The sequence below is a fragment of the Megalopta genalis genome, chromosome 2, assembly GCF_051020955.1.
Source record: "Megalopta genalis isolate 19385.01 chromosome 2, iyMegGena1_principal, whole genome shotgun sequence".
NCBI classification, from domain to species: Eukaryota; Metazoa; Arthropoda; class Insecta; order Hymenoptera; family Halictidae; genus Megalopta; species Megalopta genalis.
In genome coordinates this window covers 30,626,950-30,652,355 of record NC_135014.1, presented here as the reverse complement: position 1 = coordinate 30,652,355, position 25,406 = coordinate 30,626,950, and the positions used below count along the sequence as shown (strand labels likewise).

The 25,406-nt window shown below is 43.5% G+C and overlaps 3 protein-coding genes across 12 annotated transcripts; 2 read left to right on the top strand and 1 right to left on the bottom strand.

Annotated features, from left to right (window-relative positions):
- Positions 1 to 461: 461 nt before the first annotated feature.
- On the top strand, positions 462 to 16,065 carry stol (voltage-dependent calcium channel subunit stolid). Of its 8 annotated transcripts, XM_033487148.2 has the most exons (25): positions 462 to 548; positions 1,224 to 2,263; positions 3,722 to 3,803; positions 3,912 to 4,022; positions 4,214 to 4,433; positions 4,580 to 4,711; positions 4,961 to 5,563; positions 5,641 to 5,777; positions 6,140 to 6,220; positions 6,483 to 6,563; positions 6,672 to 6,746; positions 6,879 to 6,896; positions 6,998 to 7,105; positions 7,202 to 7,273; positions 7,369 to 7,510; positions 7,609 to 7,833; positions 8,139 to 8,232; positions 9,169 to 9,201; positions 10,641 to 10,748; positions 10,886 to 10,998; positions 11,170 to 11,306; positions 11,397 to 11,566; positions 11,697 to 11,902; positions 12,694 to 13,012; positions 13,120 to 16,065. In XM_033487148.2, the coding sequence occupies exons 2-25, from the start codon at positions 2,166 to 2,168 to the stop codon at positions 13,412 to 13,414; spliced, it is 3,660 nt and encodes a 1,219-aa protein (XP_033343039.1). In that variant the 5' UTR covers positions 462 to 548; positions 1,224 to 2,165; the 3' UTR covers positions 13,415 to 16,065. The 8 variants fall into 8 exon arrangements, with proteins under 8 accessions (XP_033343039.1, XP_076375252.1, XP_033343040.1 ...); XM_076519137.1 differs by having other exon boundaries at positions 524 to 2,263; positions 6,882 to 6,896; positions 12,697 to 13,012; XM_033487149.2 differs by having other exon boundaries at positions 524 to 2,263; positions 6,882 to 6,896.
- A 617-nt stretch (positions 16,066 to 16,682) lies between these two features.
- On the top strand, positions 16,683 to 21,249 carry Cbp80 (nuclear cap-binding protein subunit 1). The gene is made up of 11 exons (XM_033487166.2): positions 16,683 to 16,988; positions 17,168 to 17,636; positions 17,719 to 18,213; positions 18,295 to 18,466; positions 18,568 to 18,773; positions 18,909 to 19,012; positions 19,116 to 19,351; positions 19,440 to 19,618; positions 19,707 to 19,962; positions 20,044 to 20,157; positions 20,242 to 21,249. Exons 1-11 carry the CDS (start codon positions 16,949 to 16,951, stop codon positions 20,353 to 20,355), a joined length of 2,385 nt encoding a protein of 794 aa, XP_033343057.1. The 5' UTR covers positions 16,683 to 16,948; the 3' UTR covers positions 20,356 to 21,249.
- LOC117230073 (uncharacterized) lies at positions 21,240 to 25,405 on the bottom strand. 3 transcript variants are annotated; one of them, XM_076519144.1, is made up of 12 exons: positions 25,266 to 25,405; positions 25,056 to 25,166; positions 24,896 to 24,987; positions 23,861 to 24,831; positions 23,184 to 23,768; positions 23,001 to 23,118; positions 22,422 to 22,689; positions 22,146 to 22,301; positions 21,963 to 22,053; positions 21,734 to 21,870; positions 21,504 to 21,636; positions 21,240 to 21,421 (listed from the first exon to the last, which is right to left on the bottom strand). In XM_076519144.1, the coding sequence occupies exons 5-12, from the start codon at positions 23,298 to 23,300 to the stop codon at positions 21,371 to 21,373; spliced, it is 1,071 nt and encodes a 356-aa protein (XP_076375259.1). In that variant the 5' UTR covers positions 23,301 to 23,768; positions 23,861 to 24,831; positions 24,896 to 24,987; positions 25,056 to 25,166; positions 25,266 to 25,405; the 3' UTR covers positions 21,240 to 21,370. The 3 variants fall into 3 exon arrangements, with proteins under 3 accessions (XP_076375259.1, XP_076375260.1, XP_076375261.1); XM_076519145.1 differs by lacking the exons at positions 25,056 to 25,166; positions 25,266 to 25,405 and having other exon boundaries at positions 23,861 to 24,540; positions 24,717 to 24,831; positions 24,896 to 25,034; XM_076519146.1 differs by lacking the exons at positions 21,240 to 21,421; positions 25,056 to 25,166; positions 25,266 to 25,405 and having other exon boundaries at positions 21,502 to 21,636; positions 21,728 to 21,870; positions 24,896 to 25,034.
- Between the last annotated feature and the right edge of the window lies 1 nt (position 25,406).

Sequence of the window (25,406 nt, the reverse complement as noted above, 5' to 3'; positions counted from 1 at the left end):
GTCGCGTAACCGTGTGGCCGTTGCTTTCGTACTACGTTTCACCCTTTCCATCGTCGACGCCGACGCCGACGCTGACGACGACGCCACTACCACCGCTATTACCACCACTACCGGTCGCCACCATCACCACCTCCACCACCTTCAACCACCCCCCAGCAGCTCTGCTACCACCACCACCACCACCGCCACCGATCATCGCCGCCCCTCTGTCGCCATCACAAACCTACCAACACTAGTAGGTGTTCGTCAACTGCTACGCTCCCATCTGGTCGTTCTTTTAAGGGGTGGTTGCGAGTACGTACTCACACCCGTAGAATAGCGCTACTCCTAAAACGGCCGAATCCACCGACGTAGACGTACAGTCAGTCCCGTGTACGGTCTGTACAGTCTCTGGTAAGAGCAAAGGTTGGCGTGGCGGCGAGCTCGCTCGCACGCGCGCGCGCGCGTCCACCAACCAACCACCCAGACCGACCAGCCAACCAGCCAGCCAGCCACCGAGCCGAGTCGAGTCGAGCCGAGCCACACTTGGCTCGAACGTAAAGCGACTGGTACACCATCTTTGAACAATTTTCACGAGAAAGCACGATCGTAACGGATCGGATATTTCAATTAACGTCCTGCGCGAACAGTGGGGAAAATCTCGGCCGCGATCACAATCGTTATCGTATACGCGGTGACACGCGTGTTTCACGTGGAAATATCGAAATTTTCTATCAGGTTCACCTTTCTTTCTACCGCCGTACGTGTTTCCCCTCTTTCGGGTACGCTCCCACTATACACCCCCTTCTTCGCTCTTTCTCCTTTCCTCTTCGGTCTTCTCCCCTATCCCACCCTCGTTCTTCATTCTTTCGGGTCCTCTGCGCGTTACGGTGTGAACATACTTGAGAAATCGCGCGACAAGGTGGTAAACGCTGGTGCAATCGCGAGCCGTAGAAACGAAATCGTATCCGCGAGAACCCTACCGAGAATACCATGCACGATTCCTTCGACGGTACGAATCGGACACCCGTCGATTCTAAAACGACACGATAATACACAGACGGAGACCGTTCACTCTAACTCCTAATTCGTAAACTCGAACTCTAATCCCCTAACTCTGTAACGCTAACTTCGGCTGTAACTGTAATAACGCGAACGCCGTTTTATTTAATGGGGTGGTGGTGGTGGTTGTGGTGTAACGTAAGGTCGTTTCTTTGGTTTGCCCCTTGATCATCGATGGACAGTTCGGCGCGTCGTCTTTTCGGACCGTAGTTCTCGACGCACGGTAGAACAGATTGTGTACACGCGTACAGATCGATCGAGCAATTGTATTTGAGATGATCGAGTCGCTGAAAGAGCTTCCGTCTTGTCCCGAGAAACGTCCACGGAGGAGGGCCGCGCGTTCAAGGTGAATTATTACGTGTCGCCGAGTTTACCCCCTTGCGAGATCGCCCGTCCTCCCTACGGTCGAATCTCGTCGAATCTCGGACGAATTTCGCAGCAACCGAGGTTCGAACGTTACCGTTACCGTCCCCGCTGCACCGTCGCGGTGGACACAGTCGTCGATCTAGTGACAATCTTAAACGTAACCGTATCCCAGCGGAACGTCTCCGCACGCTCCAGGACGGAGAAAGAGCTTCCGAGTATCTCCGAGAACCGTTGGATAACCCGTTCGAGGTGAAACGAAGCTTATTTTTTTGCTATAACACACTTATCTCTCGCTCGACGTCCCCGTTTTCGAGAACGGTAAACGGAAAACGCGGAAATAATACTCTCCGGACGGAAATAATATGAAATGCGAGCAACGATAGAACACGGATCTGTGAAAACTTTGGTACGCGTGAACGCGTAAAAAGTGTGCGAGCCAGCAGCCTGCGGTTTCTGCACGTATAAAGGAAAAACGTGCGTTCCGCGGATAAACAAGATTCCGTCGGAAACAGAGTGACTCGACGCACGTAACACGTTGATTCCCGTATTCCCGTATATTCCGGCCGATCGATCGTTACTACGAGGGAGCGCTAAGACTGATTCTTTCCCCAAGAAATTGCCTCGTAGGACCAGCGTAGTACGCGTAACTCCGGCGGGGGACCTGCCCGAAGATTCGGCCTCGTGCATTTCCGATTTTGCTTTTCACGTCTTCGGTCCCGTCTTCGGTTCGCGCACGGCCGATCGATACAGTCGAAATAATGCTTTTGCCCGTCGCCAAATTCTTTCGCTGCGGTGTGCTGTTACTGTTATGGATCAGATCGAGTTACCAGCAAGAGGAGGACATACCTCATATCGAGTGAGTATAAACAAATCGTTTATTTTCCATTCGATCGTAGTTCATTAACCGCTCTACATGCTATACGCTATACGTTGTACGCTGCACGTTACACGCTATACGGCATACGACGTACACGATACGCTGCATGTTATGTTATACGATCCGATGTACGACGAGATATATATATATATATATATATATATATATATATATATCGCGCTAGTATGTACATAACGTATGTACGTGATATGCAAACGGCATGTACGTTCGCCGCGTCGCAAGAATCGTGTCACTAAAGAGATGCGAGGAAGTTTCGATCTTTTCGTCGAAAGGGCGTGGATGGGTCGCGGGGTATGTCCTGTGACAAATTCGACGCTGAGTTTGGCCATCAATCGAGTCGCCGAGTCGAAGGGAACGTACACGGTGTGTCTTGATCGATTCGTTCCCGATAACCACGATACAGCGACGATCCGGATCGCGAACACTCCGTCGGCTAAAGGATGTGTATATTATGTATCTCGGTTTTCCGAACGGTGTTCGTGCGTAGGGGCGTTAACGTTCCGAAATGCGAACCGATTACATTAGTTGTGCATGCGGTGGTAGATTCCTTTTTTTTTGTATTTATATTGGCGGCCGGGTGGGAGGGGCACGGGAGAGATGAAGAGACACGAATTTACGCACGGTGCGCTGTATACCGAACGGTTTCGGTCGTTTAACCCGGACATATTTCGGTGTTCGCGTGGATTTTTCCGCTCGAATTTTTCTGAGTTGTCGTTGTCGCGCCGACAAGAAACGAAGGAAACTGCAACGGAACGTGCACGTACGGTTTCGACATGGACCATTCGTAGAACGTCGGCAAGAATGGAAAGAACGCAGGCGCGTGCTCGAGTTACGCGTACGTACACAGTCGATTAACGAGGGATCAGAGTTATATCGGCGTGTGTGCGTGCGTGCGTGCGCACGTGCTCCTGTATGTACATGCGAACGCATCAATGATGCACCTTTACATCTACAACTACACCCGCTCCTACATTTACACCTATGCCTCTACACCTGCGTCTATGCGATGCGACGCGACGCGATTTAAACAAATACGTGATCCAGAGCCGAATAACACAGCCGACATGGTCGCAATCATCGACGATGATTCGACCGTTGTATTAACCATTTGCTGGTCGAATGTCGCGCATTACAGCCGCCGTTCGTACAGGTTGCACGCGCGTGTATCGTTTCTGCCGCGGACGAAACCGTTCTACGGAAACGCGACGCGTTCGTCGAAAAAGCAACCGTTCGCCCGCAGAGCTGAGTGCCAGCCCCCCCCCCCCCGATAAAGAAAAGGGGAGAGTACATGCATAGCTTGGCAGCGCGAAAGTCGTTAACTCCCCTTATCTCGTGCACGAGCGGAACGAACGTTCCTCGTGCACGCGGTTCTGGTCGTCGGCAACGTTCAAGAAATGCTACGTTTTCGTTTTTCAGAGTGAAAAACTGGGCGTTGAAGTTCGGCGTGGACCTGTGGGAGTTCGGCAAACAGGTCACGAAAATGAGCGAGATACAGAGGGTAAGTAAGCGCCGGGGGTGTGGAGGGGGTGATGTATAATCGGCTCGCCGATTTGTTCGTATGCGGGACTCTCGAATGGTTTTCTTTATTTTCCTCTGTTCCGATTAGAAATACCACGAGATGGAGGCCGAGGTTATCAAGAAGGACGGCATGGTACTGGTACGAGATATGGCAGCCGAGGTGAAGAATATGTTGGACTTCAAGATGAACGCCGTGATGGTAAGGGGGGTGCCGTAGAATCCGCGACCATGCGGGAATCGTGTGGCCGTGGCCCCGTCGCTCGGTCATTTCCAATCTTTCGATTTCCTTTGAATTCCGGTCGCGTCTACGAGCATATACGGGGTGGTACCACGAGGATCGAGTATGCGCGTCCACGGTGTATATATGTAGGAATCCGTGGCTGATTACAGAGATTGGTGGAGAGCGCCGAACAGGCAGCTGTATCCGCTCCCAGGGATGGAAACGTATCGCCGAAATATTATTCCTCGCAACGCACGGACGCCTATTCGCCGGATGGGAAATCATCGACGAGCGGTCAGGATTTTCTGCTATCCAGCCGGCACTTCGACCATTTGCCCGTGAACCTCACGCTATCGACGGTCCTGCTGCCTTCCGGCGTACAAGACGATTGTAATTATACACGTGTACACCGCGCGATTCTCTATCCGCTGCCCTGTTCTCTCTCTCTCTGAATCGGCAGGGTCGCGCGTCCGAGCACCATCGCGCTTTTTCTTTTTTTTTCATTTCTAATTACATATTCCGAACTTTCCATTCAGATCGCGAGGTAACCGCCGGCATCCAATGGAGCGAATACCTGGATTTATTGTTCGTCAATAATTACGAGAGCGACCCGTCGCTGTCCTGGCAATACTACGGCGCGACATCGGGATTTCTGCGACGTTTCCCCGGTACGTTACGCCGCAACGTTTCTCCATTTTCCTGCGATCCTTCCTACGCCGTGCTATATGTACAGTGAATTCTTCCTAATTCGTGCACAGAAATGGACGGTTTGGGAAGAGGTGATACGATTATTCGTGTCTTGCGGCTCGTTTTTATAATTGTAGACGATCGATGTCGAATCGTAAATTTTTGTGCACAGTCTGAGCGTCGATTAGGGAGAATTTACCGTATTCAGAAAGTATCGTCTGTTTGCGCAGCGATTTCTTGGCCGCCGACGTCGAATCGTGGACCCGGCTCGAGAAGAAACGGGAACCGGCCAGTCCGCGACGTCTACGACTTCCGAATTTCAAATTGGTTCATCGGAGCTGCGAACAGTCCGAAGGATTTGGCTATATTAGTCGATATCGAATGCTACGCGTCCGAGCGGATCAAACGGCTGACGATAAGCACCGTGAAGACGATCCTCGACACGCTCGGCCCGGACGATTACGCGAACGTTTATCGTTACGGCGACTCCGCGGAGGAGATCGTGCAGTGCTTCAAGGACAGCTTGATCCAAGCATCGCCGGAGAACGTGCAGGAGCTGAAGGTGGCGGCGAGCACGCTGAAGCACGAGGAGATGCCGAAGAACATATCGGCCGCGCTCGGAACTGTCTTCGAGACGCTTCACAGATACAATAGAACGGGACAAGGGAGCCAGTGCAACCAAGCCATTATGTTGATCACCGCGGACAACTCCGGTTTACCCACGGACGTGATCAAACGATACAATTGGCCCCATATGCCTGTTCGAATCTTCACCTATCTTATAGGGGGTGACAAGAGCCCGGAGCTCCACGAAACCGCTTGCGCGAACAAAGGTGCTTGTTTCTTAACTTGTTTCTTTATTGTTCACGCGAATCGTCGCAACCGTAATCCTTGTTCTCCTCTTCGGCAGGATTTTATGCGAGGATCACCGACACAGAGGAGATCAAGAGCAAAGTTTTCGAATACGTGAAAGTCCTTGCCCGGCCTATGGTGCTCTACCAACACGATCATCCTATCCATTGGAGTCCAGTTTACGTCGGTGGAAAGGTATCGATATCATCGTACATTATGCAGAGTGGCTCCAAAGTGTTCGAACTCCGTTCAAAACGGAATAACATCTTGAAAATTGCATCAAATTATTCGTATCACTTGAAGATGTCAAGGGACTAGTTTAGGAACTAGGCGACTCCTACAAAATTTTATTTAGAAATTACAATTGGCAGGAACGACGAAAACAAATAAAAAGCTCGCTAATAAAGACGCGACAAAAATTCAAGCCACTTGATCCACTTTTCAAGAAGTTGTTCCGTTTTAAAACGTGCTCGTACGCTTTCCTGAGCCACCGTACATCGTGCAAATACAAGTTCGCCCACTAATTTTTCATATCCGATTTTCCGTTACGCTTGCAGAGTGGTCGATATGGCAAGGAAGATAACGGGCAGCTGATGCTATCGGTTACCGCACCGATCTTAGACCGTCGAAATTACACGGTAATACCCTCTTTACTTTCTATCTCGTCTCGTCTCGTCTACCAGAATACTATTGTGTTGATATGCAATCCTGTTGACCGCAAAGTCAAGTTTTCATTTGAAATTCCCGTGTACAGCAATATTCGATACCGAGACGAAGCGATTAAATGTACTTTTTGTACGAATCCAAGTACTTAACTATTTTTCTTTCTCTCTTCCTCTCTTTCTCTCTCTCTCTCTCTCTCTCTCTCTCTCTCTCTCGCTCTGTCTATCTCTCTCGCAGGTGAAGACTGCCAATTTGTTGGGTATCGTCGGTACCGATGTGCCCGTGGAAGAGATTCAAAAGCTCGTTCCTCCTTATAAGGTACGGAAACACGCGACGCGTTCGCATTTGTTCTTACGATTACAATAAATTGATTACAATAAACAACCGGCATCCAAATGAAAACAACAACTTGTTCGTGATTTACAGTTGGGCGTCAACGGGTATTCTTTCATTGTTGACAATAACGGTAGGGTTTTGTATCATCCGGATTTGCGGCCTTTGGTGAGTACTACGATAGCCTCTTGCCAGCAGTATTTCCAAGAAAGAATTTCTTACGATGCTATCTTCGTTATTTTGCTGTATCGGCGGTCATTGACATTCGATTTTTTTCTATTTCTGTTTTTCTAATCGAAGCAGCCCAGCAACGTAGACGTAAGTAGACAAAACAGAATTATGATAACGATACAAATATCGAATTGTATTGTAGAACGACGAAGGATATCGAGAAAAATTAATCGTTTCGTTGTTTGCAGTACGAAGAAACGTTGAAACCCGCTTACGTTAGCGTGGACCTGTCGGAAGTTGAACTCGCCGAGTACGACGGTCCGTCGCACCCGTTGAACAATTCCCTTCTTCTCGACGTAAATTTCCAATAGATATTTACTCTGCTTAGGATAGAATGTGTCGTCGCGCGAACGTCCTCTTGATATCCGGTATGTTTCTGTTCGGTTTTTCAGTTGAGGCACGATATGATCGATCAAAAGGAAGGGGAGACCAACTTCGCGATTAAAATTCATTACGACGATATGGTGAGTTGAAACGTCCCGTAATTTGGCATTTCCGGGAGAAATTACTGCATAGGTACTTGGCATTTAACCAAAAAAAAAAAAAATACATTTCACAGAGAAGGGTCACCATTAGACGGCACAATTACTTTTACAAGTCGATCGAGGGCACACCGTTCTCGTTGGGACTAGCATTGCCCGACGGTTACGGCATGTTTGAACTATTGGCCGAACAGGAGATCAAGCATGCCATAATAAACGGTAAGTTTCGCGTCCGTCTAACGCGGATCGCGTACGTGGATGATACTGATATCGGATGATACTGACTTCGATCGTGACCGCATTATTGCCTGTTCCAGTGACCGAATACTTTAAGGGAACCAACTGGAAGGTCCATCCCGATTGGGTGTATTGCGAATATAATTCGGCCTCGGAAAAATGGTTCTCCACCCCGGAAGATCGCGTTCTGTATTTTCTGTCGCGAGCGCGAAATCCGGGCTGGAAATGGATGTCCTTGAGACCAAGGAGTCCAAGCTCGCACCATAGTGAGCAAGCGAGCAAGCCCGACAAAGATTCCTACTACTGTAAGTGTGCGACGGGAGTACGGTAAATTCTCCCTAATCGACGTTCGGATTGGTACACGAAAATGAACATTTACGGCTCGTATTTTATTGTCAACACCTGGTAAAAACGAGCCGCAAGGCTCGAATAATCGTATCTCCTTCACTCAAATTGTCCATTTTCGTGCACAATCTGAGCGTCGATTAGGGACAATTTACCGTATCCTGCGGTCGAGTTGTCCGCGGAACAGAATCCGCTGATCGCTCGCTTTTAATATTTATACTCGTCTCGAGTACTCCGATCGTTAATCTCGACCGATTCGTTCCAGGCGATAAATCGTTAGTGCAGGCTCTGGTTTTGGATGCGTTGGTAACCGATGGCTTCGATAAAAGAGGCCCGATGCATAAAGAGGAGAACCAGAGGTAAGTCGGTCGAAGCGTGTGAAACGCGGATGCATGTCCGTCACCCGTCGACACTGATAGTGGAAATATGGACAATGCACTGCAAATGCACAAGCACGCGGTTCTCTCACGCACCGATTATATCGAATAACGTATTTTATTGGATATCGTAACAACCGTTGCCTCTACTTTCTCCCCCGCCGTTGTCTCGCATAGACGTGTCGCGAACACGCAGTCGATCGTCGATAACCATCTCGACGATGCTCCACGATACACCACGATACTCCACGATTCTCCGTTCGGGAGAAACCGATTGCCAAGAGAACCGATTTGTTGGTCGTCGGGTTACCGTTTGGGCTACCGTTTCACGGGGTACGAATCCAAGACGACAGCGGTCCGACCAGATGGAAAAGCAAAAGGGAACACGAATGGCGAGAAACTCTCGAGATTGCGAGGGGATTTTGGATAATGGATAGCTCGAGAGCAACACGAACGAAAGTCGTATCGTTATCTCGCAGTTAGTTTTCAAAGTAACGTATATTTTTCTGTCTGGAAACGTACAGGGACGGCGGACGAAAAAAACGAAAAAGAAACGCCGAGGAGTTTGTGTCACACGTGCGACCGGTGAACCGCAGACGATACAGAATCTGCGTCTCGGTTCTCGGTTCCTGTACGACTGCGCGATGTCTTCGTTGCTGTCGTCGAGTCCTCTATATTTTTTTTCCTTTCTTCTTTCTCTCCGTTATGCGTGACGATAAACAGAACGAATTGAACAGTTTCGTTAGCCCGAAACGAAGAGCAGGTAAAAACCACGCTGCAGCAACGCATGCACGCGTGCGTCGATGTTTCGAACGGCCGCGACACGTACTATGCGCAACGGCTAATCTCTTTCATTTACAATGTTATCTTTTATTGCATATTTTTATTACATTTTATATTGTGTGTCTCCATCGCTAGCCCTATTGCCATACTGATGGCTCTACTGCACAGGTAATCCATTATGCACAATTATTCGTATAAGCGCACTCGTCGATATTTTGCACGGTGGTTCTTTTCATATGCAGTATATTGAATATTACCTGATACGTACTTACATACAACATACAGCGGCCCACGAAAGTGTTCGTACACCTTTTAAAACGCGATAACTTCTTTGAAACTGGACCAAGTGACTTGAATTTTTTTGTTTCAGATGGTGGAGGGATTAGTCTACTAGACGATGATCGAAATGCTTTTTCTTTCTTAATTTTGCTATTACTTGGAATGACAAAAAAAAATATAAGAATTTCCCGTTTTTTAACTTTACTATAACGAAAATTTAAAAAATGTAGATCTCGGTAATTTATATGTATGCTGAAAATTTGATCGAAATCGATGGACGTTGTTGTGAGTTGCGGCAAATTAAAGATCGCAAATATCGCAGTTTCATCGCGATTTCGATCAAAAACTGTAAGAAATCTGCAGTTTTTTAAGATCCTTCAACGCCTGTAGCTCGACTCTGGGTTAACCGATTTCGATCAAATTATCAGCACGCGTACAAGTTACCGGGATCTACGAAGGGCATTTTTTAAATTTTCGTCATAGGCTCAGATAAAAAAAGAGTTAAAAACGAGGGTTTTTAATTCTTTCTTTTCACTCCAAGTAATAGCAAAATTAAAAGAGAAAGTCTTTTAGTCATCGTCCAGTAGACTAGTCTCTCCGTCATCTAAAAGAAAATTCGAATCATTTAGTTCAGTTTTCAAAAATTTATTGCGCTTTAAAAGGTGTACTCACACTTTTGTGGGCAACTGTACATATATCCCCCGTCACGAAACCTTTCTTACCACGAGACAAAATCCTCCCTTAAGAAATCTCCTCTTCCCGTCCGAAGAAAACCACCCCCGTCCGTTGTCCTTCTATCCCGCCACCTGTTTTCATCCTTACCCCTGTCCTCATCATCGCCTTCGCTCGATCCCTGTCGGATGACGTTCGACCCATAGCCTCTAGCATAAGTGCGCACGAATCTTCTCGTTGAATAATCTTAACGATGAATATTGAAACGTAAATGGACTCGCGAAATTTTCGAATTTCGGCTGCCGTTTCATACCACGACCGTCCGGGTGTCATCGAAGCAAACCGATCGACGCGCAACCGCCGTAATCTCTTTAATCGTCTGTCCGACCGATTCGATTTATTCCTAGGCAATCCTTGCGACGACGTCGAATCAATGTATTATTAGCAAACGAGACTGAACACGTACATGTTTCACGCGATAACGACGGACAACCGATGGTTCCCCGTGTCCTCGTGCAATGTTCTATACCGATCGCGAGAGTCTAGCCAGAAAAGAAAATTCGCGTCCTTATCATCCTTTATGGTTTTCGTTCGGTTTACGTTTCAAATGGTGTGTGCGCCGCAAAGCGTTTTCTAATCGATTCGAAAATTTGCAGTCAAGGAAAAGGCAGATTCGGTGTGACACGGAGTTTCATTGCCACTAGAAGCGGCTTGTTTCGTTGGCACGAGCATCAGCAAAGCAACGAAGAGTCGATCGAAGAACCGTAACTATCAAAATCATTCAGGAGCACGATCAAAGATCGTTCTCCCTTTTTTGTCTCTTGTGTTTCTCTGTTCTATGCGACGAGCGCACGGCCGTGCCGCGGGATCGCTTTCACGTTTGATTGTCTCTTTTGTTCAGACCGTTCGCCGAGAAATATGCGAGAACTATGGATTCCTCTTGGTACAAACGCGCCGTCGATCAGCATTCGGTAGAACCGGAAAGTTTCGTCTTCAGCGTGCCGTTTGACGCCGGTAAGTACGCGGTTCGATACCGATTCCGATTCCCGTTTCCCGATTGCCGTACCGATTCCCGGCTCTCAGACCTCACCCCGCCGAACCCCCCGACTCCCGGCTCCGAGCACAAAGCGGAAACGAGATCGGGACCAGCCATTGGTACAACGATTTTTCTTTCATTGTCCCCAGCCGACAGCCCCAATCCTTTGGTGACTGCTACGCACGCGGTGTTCATGGGAAAAGGACACAAGGCACCAGCGGCCGTCGTGGGTCTCCAATTCCAGCATTCGTCGTTGGCGTCTCATTTCGTCAACATCACCTCCACGGTACCATAACTTACGATTTTCTCTGCCGGAGAGAAGACGAAGACGGGAACGCGAACGGGAGAGCTAACGAGAGTGTTTACGTTTTCACAGTGTAGCGGTACCAATTGTAAGAAAACTTGTGCTTCCGAGGAACTAGACTGCTATATCCTAGACAATAACGGATTCATCATCATCAGCGAACGTCACGAACACACCGGGAAATTTTTTGGCGAAATCGACGGCACCATAATGGACTCGTTGGTGCAGGACAGGATTTACAGGTAAATTCGAAGAACGCGCTGCGGCCGGGCACGCCGATGGTTGCGAACGCGTCGAGTACGCGAGCTCGGAGTTCTGTTCCCGAACGGTTCGGCCAGGCCCGATTCGAGTAACGGTGTGCTCGTATTTAAGGAAGGTAACGGTGACCGACTATCAGGGTAAATGCAGCCCGCAAGAGTCTCATCAATCGGCGGCCTCGAAGACGTTCCCCGAGTCAGTCGCGACAACGATCACCCTATTTGGTCACCTGCTCTGGAATTTGGCGTTCGGCTTCAACGTGCAGAACTTGTGGCAGATCGCTTTCGCGTTCGCCGGCGAGTCTGTGCGGAATTTCGATGGTGAGCTTACGCTTTAATATTCGGTTGTGTAATAAGTCCGTTCGCTGACCTCTGGCACCTAGGAAGAGATAAGGAAAATTGCTATGCTATTTCTATGCAGATCAGCTTAAACGAAAGCTCAAAGCGTCTATTTTAAGGCAGAGTAAATTAGGTTGCAGTGGAACGACGAGATCATCTTGGAAAATTAAAAGGAATCGACGTCTGACATCATGGTGTTTACAAGATTTGAAAGGAGAAGTTCGGATGGTCTTTAAGGCACGTTCTCGTAGAGATATTTCCATGCAATTTAGCTTAAATAAGAGCCAGAAGTGTCTATTTTAAGGCAGGGTAGATTGTATTGCGATAGAATGACGAGATCATTTTGAAAACTTAAAAGGAATCGACGTCTGACATCATGGTGTTTACAGGATTTGAAAGGAGAAGTTCGGATGGTCTTTAAGGCACGTTCTCGTAGAGATATTTCCATGCAATTTAGCTTAAATAAAAGCCAGAAGTGTCTATTTTAAGGCAGGATAGATTGTATTGCGATAGAATGAGGAGATCATTTCTAAAAATTAAAAGGTATCGACGTCTGACATCGTGGGATTTACGAGATTTAAAAGGAAAAGTTCGGATGGATTTTAAGATACGTTCCCGTAGAGCTATTTCTACGCAATTTAGCTTAAATAAGAGTCGAAAGTGTCTACTTTGAAACGGACTTATTACACAACCTAATGCTTGAACTGTGGACGCCAGAGGCGGCTACTCGTCCTACTTGAACTAGAAATTATGCGCTCCATGTTATTTGCTAGTAGACGGCGCGATTTTCACGGACACGGCCGAGAAGGCTCAGGAACTCGCTTCGCTGATGAACGGGGACTCGGATTCGACCGGCGAATCGATCGTGGACGATAATCAACCGTTTCCCAGGCTTCCGTCGGTCGCCGCCGCTTCTCCCGCCTCTCCGAGCACGACGAGGGCCACGTCCGCCTACTATCCGCAACGGAAGCTCCGCGCCTGTGAGAAAAAAACCGATCTTTACATTTTGCAGCCTGAAAGACTCAACACCAGCGGGCAGAGCGATCCCTTGAAGGGGAAGTTGACCAACTGTCACGTGACCGGCTGCGAAAGGTACGTGCACGAAGTGCTGCGAACGGTATTTTACGCGGCCGATCGTAAACGATTGTAGGCGAACGTAGATTGGGTAGAAAATACGAGGAGAAAATGAATAATTGCAGGCCGTTCAGCGTGCAAAAAATTCGACACACGAATCTGATCTTACTGGTGGTGGACACATTGTGCCCGTGCGGCAGCAAACAGCTGAGCATCGAGCCTATAGAGGCGATCACGGAAGCCGGAGCCTGTAGCGCGAGAAGAGAACGCCTGTACCGCCGGAGGCCGCCGAAGTGCATAAACTATCACCCCGAAGAGATGGAAATCAAAGTTTGCGGTGGCGCGGGTCGTCCATGGAATTCCCCTTTCGTGATATTGCTCGCGATCGCGTCTGTCGTTTACGCGTCCCGGTTGGCGTGACTTTAATCGGATTCAAATTGTACACACATTCGCAAATTATCTTTTTGAAATGAATTTAGCGTTGTCGTTTCTATGAAACAGTTATAAAAAAAAAATGGTATACTAGTTGATTCGTTTAATACCTGTACTTGACAAATACGAGCCTACGAACGAACGAACGAGAGCGAACGAGCGAGCGAGTGAACGGAGCAAACGAACGTGTGATTCGCTGAGTGCGTGCATTCACGTATGCGAACGTATGATGCGAGAACCAGCGGAACGCCACCAAGTTACCTACTTACATTGATTCGCGCGAGGTGTAAAATCATTCATCTCGTGAATGTACGCACAATGAAAGCTCGCTCTCGAATAGCCGAGAGAGCGTCTGTTTGACTGTATGATTGTGTGACTATGTGAGCGCGTGGAAGAGAAAGAGAAATAGGGGTGAGAGAAGAGAGAGAGAACGAGAGAGAGAAAGAGAGAGAGAGAGAGAGAGAGAGAGAGAAACGTTTACGGCATAATATATGTACATATATGCACGCGCGTGTGTGCAATCATTCGTGTATCGACGAGTATACACACAGATTTCAATACAACCATACGTTCACACATACGTCGAGTATGCGAATGCTTGCACGCAGACGTGTGCATATAAAAATGCATAATATTAATGTTGATCTATAGTTACATATCTCATACATTTTGTTGCGAGAAAGTTGTGAATATTTCTTAATCGTATTACACAGGATATAAACACCCACACGCGTACACGTACATATCCATAATACAATGCGTACACGGCAAACACGTACACAGATGCAGGCGGAGACAGAAAACACGTGCAGAGTCGAATCCGATTCCTAATTATTAACGTATAGCGAAGATGCATCCACCAACGATTGCAATACATACTTTGTAAAGGTGGAAAACGATTTGTTACACGTGAAACTTGATCGTCCACGTTCGAGACAATTTATCTTGGTGAATGCACAACACATACACGCGCGCGCGCACAGACACATACAGACAGAGACACACTGTTCGTCAAAGACGACCGTTAAAAGGTGCAACCAACGTTTCCTGTTATAAAATAAATGCGATATTCGGATGTTCTGATTTCACGGATCACGGATCACGGTGAAGCTTGTAAAGCATAACAAAGCATAACAAAGCGTAACAAATTCACGACAATTTCACCTCTTGATGAGCGGATGGAAGAGATTAAAAACAATATTTTTCCTCTTCGTTGTTCCAAATTTCAACTCGTCCGTCGCGTAGGCCTATCATCTTAATCGTAAGTTTCGTTTCGATGAATATAGAGGATCCTCTAGAGGCCCGCCTTCTCGTATCGGAGCCATCGGGACACGATACATAACATAATTCCGGCGATACGGCCCGGATGGATCTTGCGCGTGCAAAAGTTCAGATCGATTTCGCTTCGGATCGTTTTACGCGGCAAACGTAGAGATCGTGCGCCCCTTCTTCCTCCATTACAATTTACAAATTGGTCATTGTCGTTGTCGTTGTCGTCGTCGTCGTTGTATTGCGTTCGAAATAATTCAAGTAGTAATCGCAGTCGTACAATAAATTACGCGTGAACATTGATTGGGATATTGCACGAAGCTTGGAGCAACGAAATACTGAATATTAAGCAAAATGTAACGTATTAACGTATTAACGATTACTAAAGGCAAAAGGCATAAAGAAAAGAACAAAAAAGAACAAAAAAAGAAAACAAGAAAAAAGAAAAAGAGAAAGCAAGAGAACTTACAACGTAATACTTTTACTAATGAGACGAGACGAGATGAAGTGAAATGAAATGAATTTATTGTTGAGAAATCTGTTACGCGATGGACATCGCCGAGCGTGTTGGACGCGAGCAATGGACGGACGGATGGTAGAATTCTACGACGAGAGAGGAGTGTGCAGGCGACCACGATTAGAGAGGTTTAGGGTTCGGGGGTTGGGATTTCGGGTTTCGGGTTTTGGGGCTTGGGGCTTCGGGTTCGGGACTTCGGGTTTGGAGTTGCAGTTGCACTATCTTTATCGTACGAGCATGGATTGCGAATGATCGCGGCAAGGTGTCGGATCAATTTGAACGCCGTGTAGCCTAAGTACAGATGCTGACGCGAAACATAATGATCGAATCAAATCGAACCGATGGTTATAATATTCTATTACTATGCGTCTCGCCGTTTGTTTACCTAATACAATAATTAGCATATCGTTTACAAATTTACGACGGAGGATGAAACGCTTCATACGCCGAGGATAAACGGTGCAAATTACGCGTCGAAGTTATCGAAGCAAAAAATATCAACTCGACGAAAAATATAAGATTTACGAATGTTTTAGGTAAGAGAATGTCTTTTGAAGAAGAGCACCTCTAGGTGCTGCCATGTCTTCCAATATTTGTATATTGATAATAAAGTCTATTATAAAGGTAAAACGCGCACCAGTATGCGTAGACGCGGCACCGGGATGCGGATATGCGTATACGCATGCGGCTGCGACCGCATACCGCACACATACCAGTATAAGTGCACATGTGAGCCAAGCAAGTTCTTAGGCATGTGTACGCTTGTACGAATTCGTTAGGTTACTAAACACTTAAAATAATGTAACTGAAAATATGGCATAATATTATATAATAAAATCTAAATGCAAGAGTATGATAATAAGCCTATCTTCGTTCGTTCCTTATTTCCTTTCGTACGAGCGGATTTCTTTCTTTTTCGTACATCTTTGGTCTATCTCTGCCGACGACGAGCAGCAACAAGCTATAATACATGTTAAATTTCCATAAATTTCAACGAACCAAAGAGCAAATGAATAAAATCAATTTGCCGTAAATATGGCGACAGCGGTATCGGTTGATCAAATATGGCGGATCCGTGGGATATTCGAACTGTTGGCAATTTTGGCTAACAGCTTCATCGTTTCGACGCTAGGTTAATTGGCGCTACTGTCGTTAATGTGACTTACATTGTCGGTATCGTTTGACCAGCGGTTTGAGCATTTTGTTATTTAGTAATTGGCGCTGTACGTACCGGTACAGAATATAAAGTCACGTTTGAATATTTTCCCGTTAAAACTTTTTACCTTACGGAGATTCAAATTAAAGCTTGAAAAATGTACATTGTGATAGGCGCAGTATAATTTGAAAATAATTACGATGATCCAATTAATGTGACGGGTGATTTGAATTTTATCCACAGAGCGTTCTACAAATCAACCAATCACCCCCCCCCCTCTCTCTCTCTCTCTCTCTTTCTCTCTCTCTCTCTCTTTCTCCCTGGGACATTGTACTGTACAATCTGTTCATTTGTAGTTTCGTGTATTTCGTGTATGTGACCAGGTTATGTACAACGCTTGGCTTTGGAACTTGGAACGATCAGTTAATAAGTAACCAATCGTTGGAGAACAGGGGGTTAGGTTCGTTTACGATGCTTCACAGTTAGCTGGCTTCTGATAAACGAATATCTAAAAGTACAGCGGAAACGTGGCAATTGGACGATTACAGAAAGCCGTCGTTATATGTTTGATGTTTGAAAAATGAGTCGCAGAAGAGTTCACGAGGAAGAAGATGGTTACGGTAAATTCGCGTTTTTCATTTATTTTAATAATTTCAGAATTTTAAGTTTTGAAAATTGTTTATTTACCGTTACTCGATTCATTTACTATGTCTGTTTACATTATGCAGAAAATTTTATGCTTCTATCGGTTAAAATTATTTCACTTCCTATGTTTCTTAATAATACAAATTCTTTATAGAACGCGCATACAAGAAACGCAGGAGGGTATCTGAGAATCAAGAGATAGAAGATCGACTCGAATCTCTTATTTTAAGAGTAGGAGAGAAGTCTACGTCATCCTTAGAAAGTAATCTCGAAGGATTAGCTTCTGTATTGGAAGCTGATCTTGGATTGTTTCGTAGTAAAATACTTAGGATCTTGACAGAATGTGCAATCAGAATGCCAGAGAAGTGTACAATATATACTACTCTTGTTGGATTACTAAATGCAAAAAATTTTAATTTTGGCGGTGAATTTGTTGATTATATGGTGAAGAATTTTAAGGACGCATTGAAAGCTTGCAAATGGGATGTAGCTAGATACTCGTTAAGATTTTTGGCTGATCTAGTAAATTGCCATGTTCTGTCTTGTGGGTCATTAATGCAGCTGTTTGATAACATGTTGGATGCTGCTAATGAGGATGGTGTACCTCAAGTAAGACGAGATTGGTAAGTAAAAATAATGTTACCAGGGAAGAAAATCCATTACATTTTGTTTAAGGATTCGAATGCTTAAATGTTTACTTTGTAGGTATGTATATGCTGTATTGTCAACATTGCCTTGGGTTGGACGAGAGTTATATGAGAAAAAGGAGCAGGAATTGGACCATTTGATGGTGACAATAGAAATATTTTTAAATAAACGAAGTAAGAAGCATCAACCAACGTTGAGAATTTGGTCTAGCGATACACCTCATCCTCAAGAAGAGTATCTAGATTGTTTGTGGGCTCAAGTGCGGAAGCTTAGACAAGACAATTGGGCAGAAAAGCATATTCCTAGACCTTATCTAGCATTCGATTCGATACTGTGCGAAGCATTACAGCATAATCTACCAACAATCATGCCACCGCCTCATCACGAATCTTATTCTTATCCTCTACCTACGGTTGTCTTTCGTATGTTTGACTATACAGACTGTCCAGTTGAAGGACCTTTATTACCTGGAAGTCATGCTATAGAAAGATTCCTCATAGAAGAGCACTTGAGGCAAATTATCAATAATTATTTTTTTGAAAGAAAAGATTGGTAAGTATTCCATATATCTATGTCTGCTGTTCTATAGCATTTCAGCAATTTCGATATATAATAGTAGTATGTATATTATAGCGCAGCACAGCTGTTGAATTTCCCATACAAAGCAAAAATACCATTGGACTATTGCATAGTGGAAGTTATATTTGGTGAGTTATTCAGACTGCCAGCACCGAAACATTTAGAAATTTCTTACGGATCGATTTTGATCGAACTTTGCAAGCTACAACCATCTACTATGCCACAAGTGAGAATTTTGCAAGATATGAAAAACGAAAAATTCATTTCATATAATTTCATTAATATTTAATTAATATTTTTTATAATTTCCATTAATATCTTTTCTAGGTGTTAGCGCAAGCGACGGAGATTTTATTTCGTCGCATAGACAGTATGGCTGCTACTGCCTTCGATCGTTTTGTGTGGTGGTTCGCTTACCATTTAAGTAACTTCCAGTTCCGTTGGTCGTGGGAGGATTGGGATTCGTGTTTACAACGCGATCCGGAACATCCGAGGCCAAAGTTTATACGTGAAGTGCTCCTTAAAGCTTTACGGTACAATATTTATCAACTATTTATTTGCCAAACTATTCAGTGGTATTAAGCCTAATTGTTGAGGAAATTTATTTTATATGAAAAAGGAAAACAAAAAAAAACAGATAAAATAATCGTTCTCAAATACCTGTTTAGATTATCGTACTATCAAAGAATACGTGATATGATGCCAGGGTCATATGCTGAATTGATTCCAGCACCACCAGAACCAATATACAAGTATACCTCTGAAGGAGCTAGTAAGTACATTGTAATATTGTAACAAAGATACAATTACAGTCTAAGTACTCTAGCAATCATTTGGTTCTAAGATATTGAGGTATATCCATTGATTTATTTCAGGTTCTCTTCCCGGGACAGCAGCAGCTCACGAATTGGTTGTTTCTATTAGACGGAAGTGTACACCGGAGGAAGTATTGAATGTGTTGAACACATTGCCAGGTCCTCGAGAAAACGAAGAGACAAATAATTTCAGTCCGTTGAAAATTGATGTTTTCGTACAGACTTTATTGAACCTAGGATCAAAGAGTTTTAGCCATAGTTTTGCAGCTATAGGAAAATTCCATTATGTTTTCAAGGTAAAATGTCGAATCAAATACATGATATAATTACTTTGATCACGATACAATTGTAAGTGCTCGAGAATATAAGCTTTCATTTACCTAGGTACTTGCTGAAACAGAAGAGGCGCAAATTTGTATTTTAAGAAATATGTACTCATTATGGAAGAATCATTATCAGATGATAGTGGTTTTAACCGATAAACTTTTAAAGACTGGTATCATTGAATGTAGCGCCATTGCAAACTGGATATTTTCTAAAGAAATGACACCCGAATTTACCAAGTAATTATGACATTTTTTAAGATATTAATATTTTCTTGAAATGTCATTCAGCTGGTTTAAACTAACAATAGTAACCTTAATTCTTCAGATTGTATATTTGGGAAATACTCCATTTGACGATCCGAAAGAAGAACAAACACGTAACCAAGTTGAGCACAGAACTGGCGGAAGCACGGGAGAAACTGAGGAGAGCGGAAAGCAGATCGGGATCATCCTCTGAGGATGATGACAACAATAAAGATAGAAACAAAGAGAAACCATCGGAAGATGTTGTAGAAAGAATGGAAGAGAAACTAGAGGCGGCGCAGGCTGATCAGAAGAATCTGTTTCTTATCATTTTCCAAGTATATATTGCACATACCTTTATCATTTCTTTTTACATGAAAGTACGTGATGTTAATGGTGTTAATTTATTCGTTCCTCAGCGTTTTATAATGATTTTGTCCGAACATCTCGTACGTTGCGATACTGATGGCATAGACTACAATACTCATTGGTACAAATGGACCATAGGAAGATTACAGCAAGTGTTTCTAACTGTAAGACATCCTGCTCGAAATTTATAAAATTTAACAAAACAATTATCACCGTGTATCAACCCGTCCATTTAATTTCTGTTTCAGCATCACGAACAAGTTCAAAAGTATTCGTCGACTTTAGAGACTCTCCTGTTTACTCCGGACCTCGATCCTCATATCCTGGACGTGTTCCATCAGTTTGTTTCTCTCCGAGCGTGAACGACGTTCCGTTCTTTAACGTAATAAGTAAGTTTGAAATCTGCAACCTATGCCAGGGATCATGGTATTTTACGATACGCATTATGTTACGGTACATTGTTATATTAAACATTTCAACCAAGGGAAGAGAATTTCTATTATAATATTAACGACGTTATAGTTGTGACCGACAGAACACATAACGTTACATGTAAATGTTTATGCTTTCATTATTCTCTTTCCTGGATACACTTACTACATGTGTGGTATGTTCGAAATCCTTGCTGTTCCATCAGATGGACACGGAAAGTGCTTCTTGAGTAATGCAGGCGCGTTTTGCATGCACATATTCGCTGATTGCCGCGTAATCACGCGAATGCTGCATTACTTCTTTCGTTTTCGCTAGCTTTATTATCAGGACCGTTTTTGTTCCTCTCACAGACAAGCCAAGCTTCGATAACTCTTTCAGTTCTCTCATAGTTGCATTTCATTCCAACCAGTGGTACTCATTGCTCTTGTATTTTAATGAAGCTTGTGCACAATATTTCTAATCGATAAGCCGAGCCCCTAAAATTTGTAGGAAACAGAATTTAAAACAAATAAACGAAATGACACTGATAAACACACACATAAACTATAGAAATCTCAAAAAATTCGAAATCGTTGTTTCGTTATCGCCTCTCATCCACTTTTTTAACTTTCGCATCCATAATTCGCAGTTCAGAGTTTATTGCTTCCGCTTCAATTCTTTCTCTTTATATAATTTTTCGTAAACGAGAATCGATTCGCTCCGTTCATTGACACCTTATGCTAATAAGCATATTATTCAAGAACAATTTATAAACGTTATCAAAGTAAAATGAACATTATTGTAATAAAGTATAGTGTAAATAAAAGTTTGAAGGTCAGATGCTACTCCATTCGATTTTATTTTATTATAAACAGTAAATATCGAATAACAGAACCTTATTAGACGAATACTTGCGACAACTTTTCCAATATAAACTACTTTTAATTGTTCGTTAGCTGGTTTTATTTACAGCGTTGACGACAACACCGTAAAATATGATGCAGCCAAACGAGTCACCTGAAAAGAGATTTTCATTTAGTCGAGTTGGATCGATTATTACTTAATTCTAAAAGAGGGATCATCGTTTCAACATGCAAACCGCTTGAAATGTTTCCATATTCAACACCGTTAGCTTCATAGCTATCAATTCCCGAGTTTGTATGGTGTTCTGGAGGAAAAATTGATAAACTACTATAGTCTTCGAGGAGAACAGGTACCACATGCATTCCAACCTACAATAATAATCATTAGTTTATTATTTAGCTGTGCGAGAAGTTGGCCAAAAATCTGTTCGTGGTCGGTAACACGAGTTCAAACATCCACCCTTACGAATTGTAGTATACGTTTTCGCTGGAGTTTGAGAGTCTCTGTCCAGGAAGACAAAGGAATAACAAATGGAATTCCTGTGCGGCTAGCCAGCATCCCATTCCCAGTGCTATTTCAATTTGATTCATATATAGCAGCATCTACAAAATTTCATGAGATTGGAATAAGAAGTAGTTCAGAAGTATTTGTAATCAAATTGGGACTACTGGACTATTCCCCGTTGGTCACGTACTTCCACTGCACTGATACTCAGGCTTACAATGTTCAAACCAATTTGAATTAATAATGTCGTCGAGAACGTTGACTGGATAAGGTCTACGTATCTGTACAAAACGAAACAGGCGTTAAAATATTGTCGAAATTAGTAATATAGTGATTTGATACATAAATATATAGTATAGTAATGTACTCTTACTGCAGTGCTCTGTTGTGCTCACTGACACATTGTATAACGTTCCGAAACGTTATCTCTTGTTCCTCTGCTGTAAGCTTTATGATTTCAAGCTTCTGCCACTCGTTATCTTTATACAATATAGTTTTGTCTACGATATGCGCTGTTCTTAGCTTAAACCTATTCAGAGGAAGAATACATTGATCATTCAAGAACAATATTGTAATTTTCGAGACCTCCTTTAAAAGGAGGCTTTATTTCGAGTTCTCGTAAGGCTGCTGTAAAATCAAAGTTGCGCACCCTACGATAGCAAACAGAACACAGGAGTGATGAATAACGATAATGTAAAAAGAATCCATTGCCACCACCAGAACCACAGTCAGTAGGGTCAAGTAGTAAGCGTGCAATGTTATCCAAAAGAAATATGTCTCTTGATCGACATGATAATCCGCTTGGTACAAGAGAGATCTTGGTTCAGAGCTGTTTCCGATCTTTTGATTTCTGGTCTCTGTTATCAATGTGTATACCGGGAACACAAAATATACCGATGTCGCCGATCCAACGTATGCTGAAACAAGTCGAATTATCGTTTCTTTTAGCTTCTGGTCCGCAGAAATTTAGAGATTGTCTCATCTAACTGGAGCGCTACAAGATCAAGCAAAGATAATAGTGTCGTAAATCATGAAATTGACCTTGACCTATTAATAATAATAATGAAGGTCTGTTAGGTCCATTGAAGAAAGCATTGATGACCTTGAGAAAAATTGTAAACCCTCAGAACATCGAGGCAAGGCATTTAAGTTACCTGAATTATGCGGGACATTCTGAGTAATTCAAAAAGTCTACAGTCTAGTTAATTACGAATTGCAATCGATTTACCTACAAGAATTTGAACATATAGCCTTCCCTTCATGCTGAGTGCACGGTAAATCTTATCTTCCGGTAGATTTGCCCACCGTTCCGAATCGGTCTTAATAAATGTGAGCAAGTCTCTGACCTGTAAGCGTCGTGTATCCATGAATCAATGCCATCTGATCTTTTAAACCGATTCGAGTTCGTTACCTTGTCAATTTTCACCATAACGTTAACATACTTCGCCGTCGCTGCGAACATTGTCAAATACGGTGGCACGCACTGGATAAAGTTGTTATACTTTTTCTCATTCCATAGCTGCATCATCTTGTCGAACTGAAAAATCAATTATAATTAGGTCGCAACTGGTTTCAAACAAATTGATTATGGGGAAGTGTCGTCAATGGATAATGCGAAAAATATTCCCGCTTATGGTACTGTTCGTCGAGAAGGCATTATTTTTTGATATTCCATAATCTGTTCCATCTGTATAAATGATGTAACTCGCATCGCAAAATCGTGAACATATACAACCCGAAAAGAAGTGCCGCGATTTTCACGCAGTACACAATTATAAACATTCCGTAACATGAATGATTTCCCTTCAAACGCTAATTCGCATAATACAGAAAGCGACTGCAACGATCTACACATTCATTTCAAGAACATAGCTGAAGTATCTAGAGTTGATGACAACAAAATAACATGGGTCTAGTTCCGTCTAAGTTTCATTGTCCGCTCCGTAAAGTCCGTTCTTCACAGAGCGATAAAGAACTTGGTCCTTCGGCGTTCTTCCTGGATATGTAACAAAAAATCGAATTATCCATATTATTTTTAAGAGTCAAAGTTAAAAGTATAATGTCACAATCGGATTTACGGGAACTTACAGAAAAATGTGTTTACTATTAGAAAAGTTGACGTGTCCGATCATTCAAAAAGGATACAAATGAAACGAAGCGAGGAGTCTTGCTGTTGCAGATGCTTAGCTTTAAATATGTAACGGTGTAATCGGATCGTTCGTTGCAACCCCAACGATTCTTCGGGATCTGAGAAGAATATCAACCTAGCAGGTCATGTTCCCATTTTACATGTCCCCACATTGACAGGTTGTATTATCTGCATTATTTCCCGAGCGGGTGCTATCAATGCTACACCAGATAGTCTAGCCATATGCACAGATCGATGGCAATTTTCTCGCGCGTGTTTCTGTTCGCGGAATAAGGCAAATTCCGTCCTCATGAAAATTTCAATGTAAATTGAAACCGCACGGTTACATGATTATCCGACTGTCCCGACAATTTCTTTCCCGTACTTTCTTTCTCATGGCAAATTCACCATTCGCCATTGACATTATCCATCGTACGCTAGTCGAGAAATCGACAAGGTGAACGGCCAGCCATGGATTTTTTTGAAAATCCCGCGTACTCGCAGGCGAAGTATCTTCTGACTTATTTCGGTGGGTGGCCGTATCAAAGGAAACTCTTTCGGGTATCGTTGAACACGCTGGTGCTTTTCAGTTTAATAAGCATATGGATACCAGAGGTAAAGTTTTCTTGCTGTTGCGCCACTGAAAAGGGAGAATTACAGTTATGGGGTGTCAAACAAAAACATATAAAAATGAATGGTACTATTCTATCGAAAGGCTCGAAAAAACATACGTAAAATTTATTTATATTCATCGATCTGTACGCAATAAGGAACGGTATCCCTAAGATCCAGAACTTTGTATATTTTGCTTCTTACCTGTTCCAAGATTTTTTTATTTATTACGATGTACTAACATTTTACTCCGCTAGAGAAGAATTATCGTCGTAATTATCGCATGAAAAAGTTTAATTCTGTGGAACAGATCATCCGTCTGAAACAACAGAATTTTAGAAAATTTTAATCAACTCTACAGGTAAGTATAAGAACCGACTTACCTAACAATTTCACAAGTCGTCCGAATACTGATGAATTTTGAAAAAGTTCAAATAGCCAATATGTATGTAGCCCTATCCGCATATAACGCCACCTATGTTCGAAGAACGAAACAGAAAATCGGTGTACCGTCGTTTTTAAAATCAGAACGGTATTACGTACAGATACATCTTGCACGTTTTGGATGATTTCGAACAATTCTTGAATACGTATTTAACGCTGTTAAAGGCTGACTGATCGAAGGAATCGATTTCCAAGGCGCGGTATTCAAATCTGGAAACATAAAATTACGGTTAACCTAACCATAATGGACTAATAGTTTTCTTGAACATAGTTCGAGACGAATAAGTAGAGATAGTTCTAATTAATTACTCGCTGTTTAACAGTAAATATTGATAATTCGTTGGTTAAAATTTGGTTGTCGTTGTCGAGCACCACCGGTCTCATTCGAACAATCGATCGATCGAGACCGTCACGCAGCTGCGAAATTCGATTTATCGATAGGATAGGAGG

What these genes read in the sequence shown, in the direction of transcription:
- Cbp80 (XM_033487166.2), top strand. Translation starts at nt 16,949, where the DNA reads ATGAGTCGCAGAAGAGTTCACGAGGAAGAAGATGGTTACG. An exon ending in CCTCAAGTAAGACGAGATTG is followed by an intron (nt 17,637 to 17,718) that starts GTAAGTAAAAAT and finishes TTTACTTTGTAG; the next exon opens with GTATGTATATGCTGTATTGT. An exon ending in TTTTTTGAAAGAAAAGATTG is followed by an intron (nt 18,214 to 18,294) that starts GTAAGTATTCCA and finishes TGTATATTATAG; the next exon opens with CGCAGCACAGCTGTTGAATT.
- stol (XM_033487148.2), top strand. Translation starts at nt 2,166, where the DNA reads ATGCTTTTGCCCGTCGCCAAATTCTTTCGCTGCGGTGTGCTGTTACTG. An exon ending in AGCTCGTTCCTCCTTATAAG is followed by an intron (nt 6,564 to 6,671) that starts GTACGGAAACAC and finishes CGTGATTTACAG; the next exon opens with TTGGGCGTCAACGGGTATTC. An exon ending in GTCTGTGCGGAATTTCGATG is followed by an intron (nt 11,903 to 12,693) that starts GTGAGCTTACGC and finishes GTTATTTGCTAG; the next exon opens with TAGACGGCGCGATTTTCACG.
- LOC117230073 (XM_076519144.1), bottom strand. Translation starts at nt 23,300, where the DNA reads ATGATGCAGCTATGGAATGAGAAAAAGTATAACAACTTTATCCAGTGC. An exon ending in GTTCTGTTTGCTATCGTAGG is followed by an intron (nt 22,302 to 22,421) that starts GTGCGCAACTTT and finishes TCCTCTGAATAG; the next exon opens with GTTTAAGCTAAGAACAGCGC. An exon ending in GAAAACGTATACTACAATTC is followed by an intron (nt 21,637 to 21,733) that starts GTAAGGGTGGAT and finishes TTATTATTGTAG; the next exon opens with GTTGGAATGCATGTGGTACC.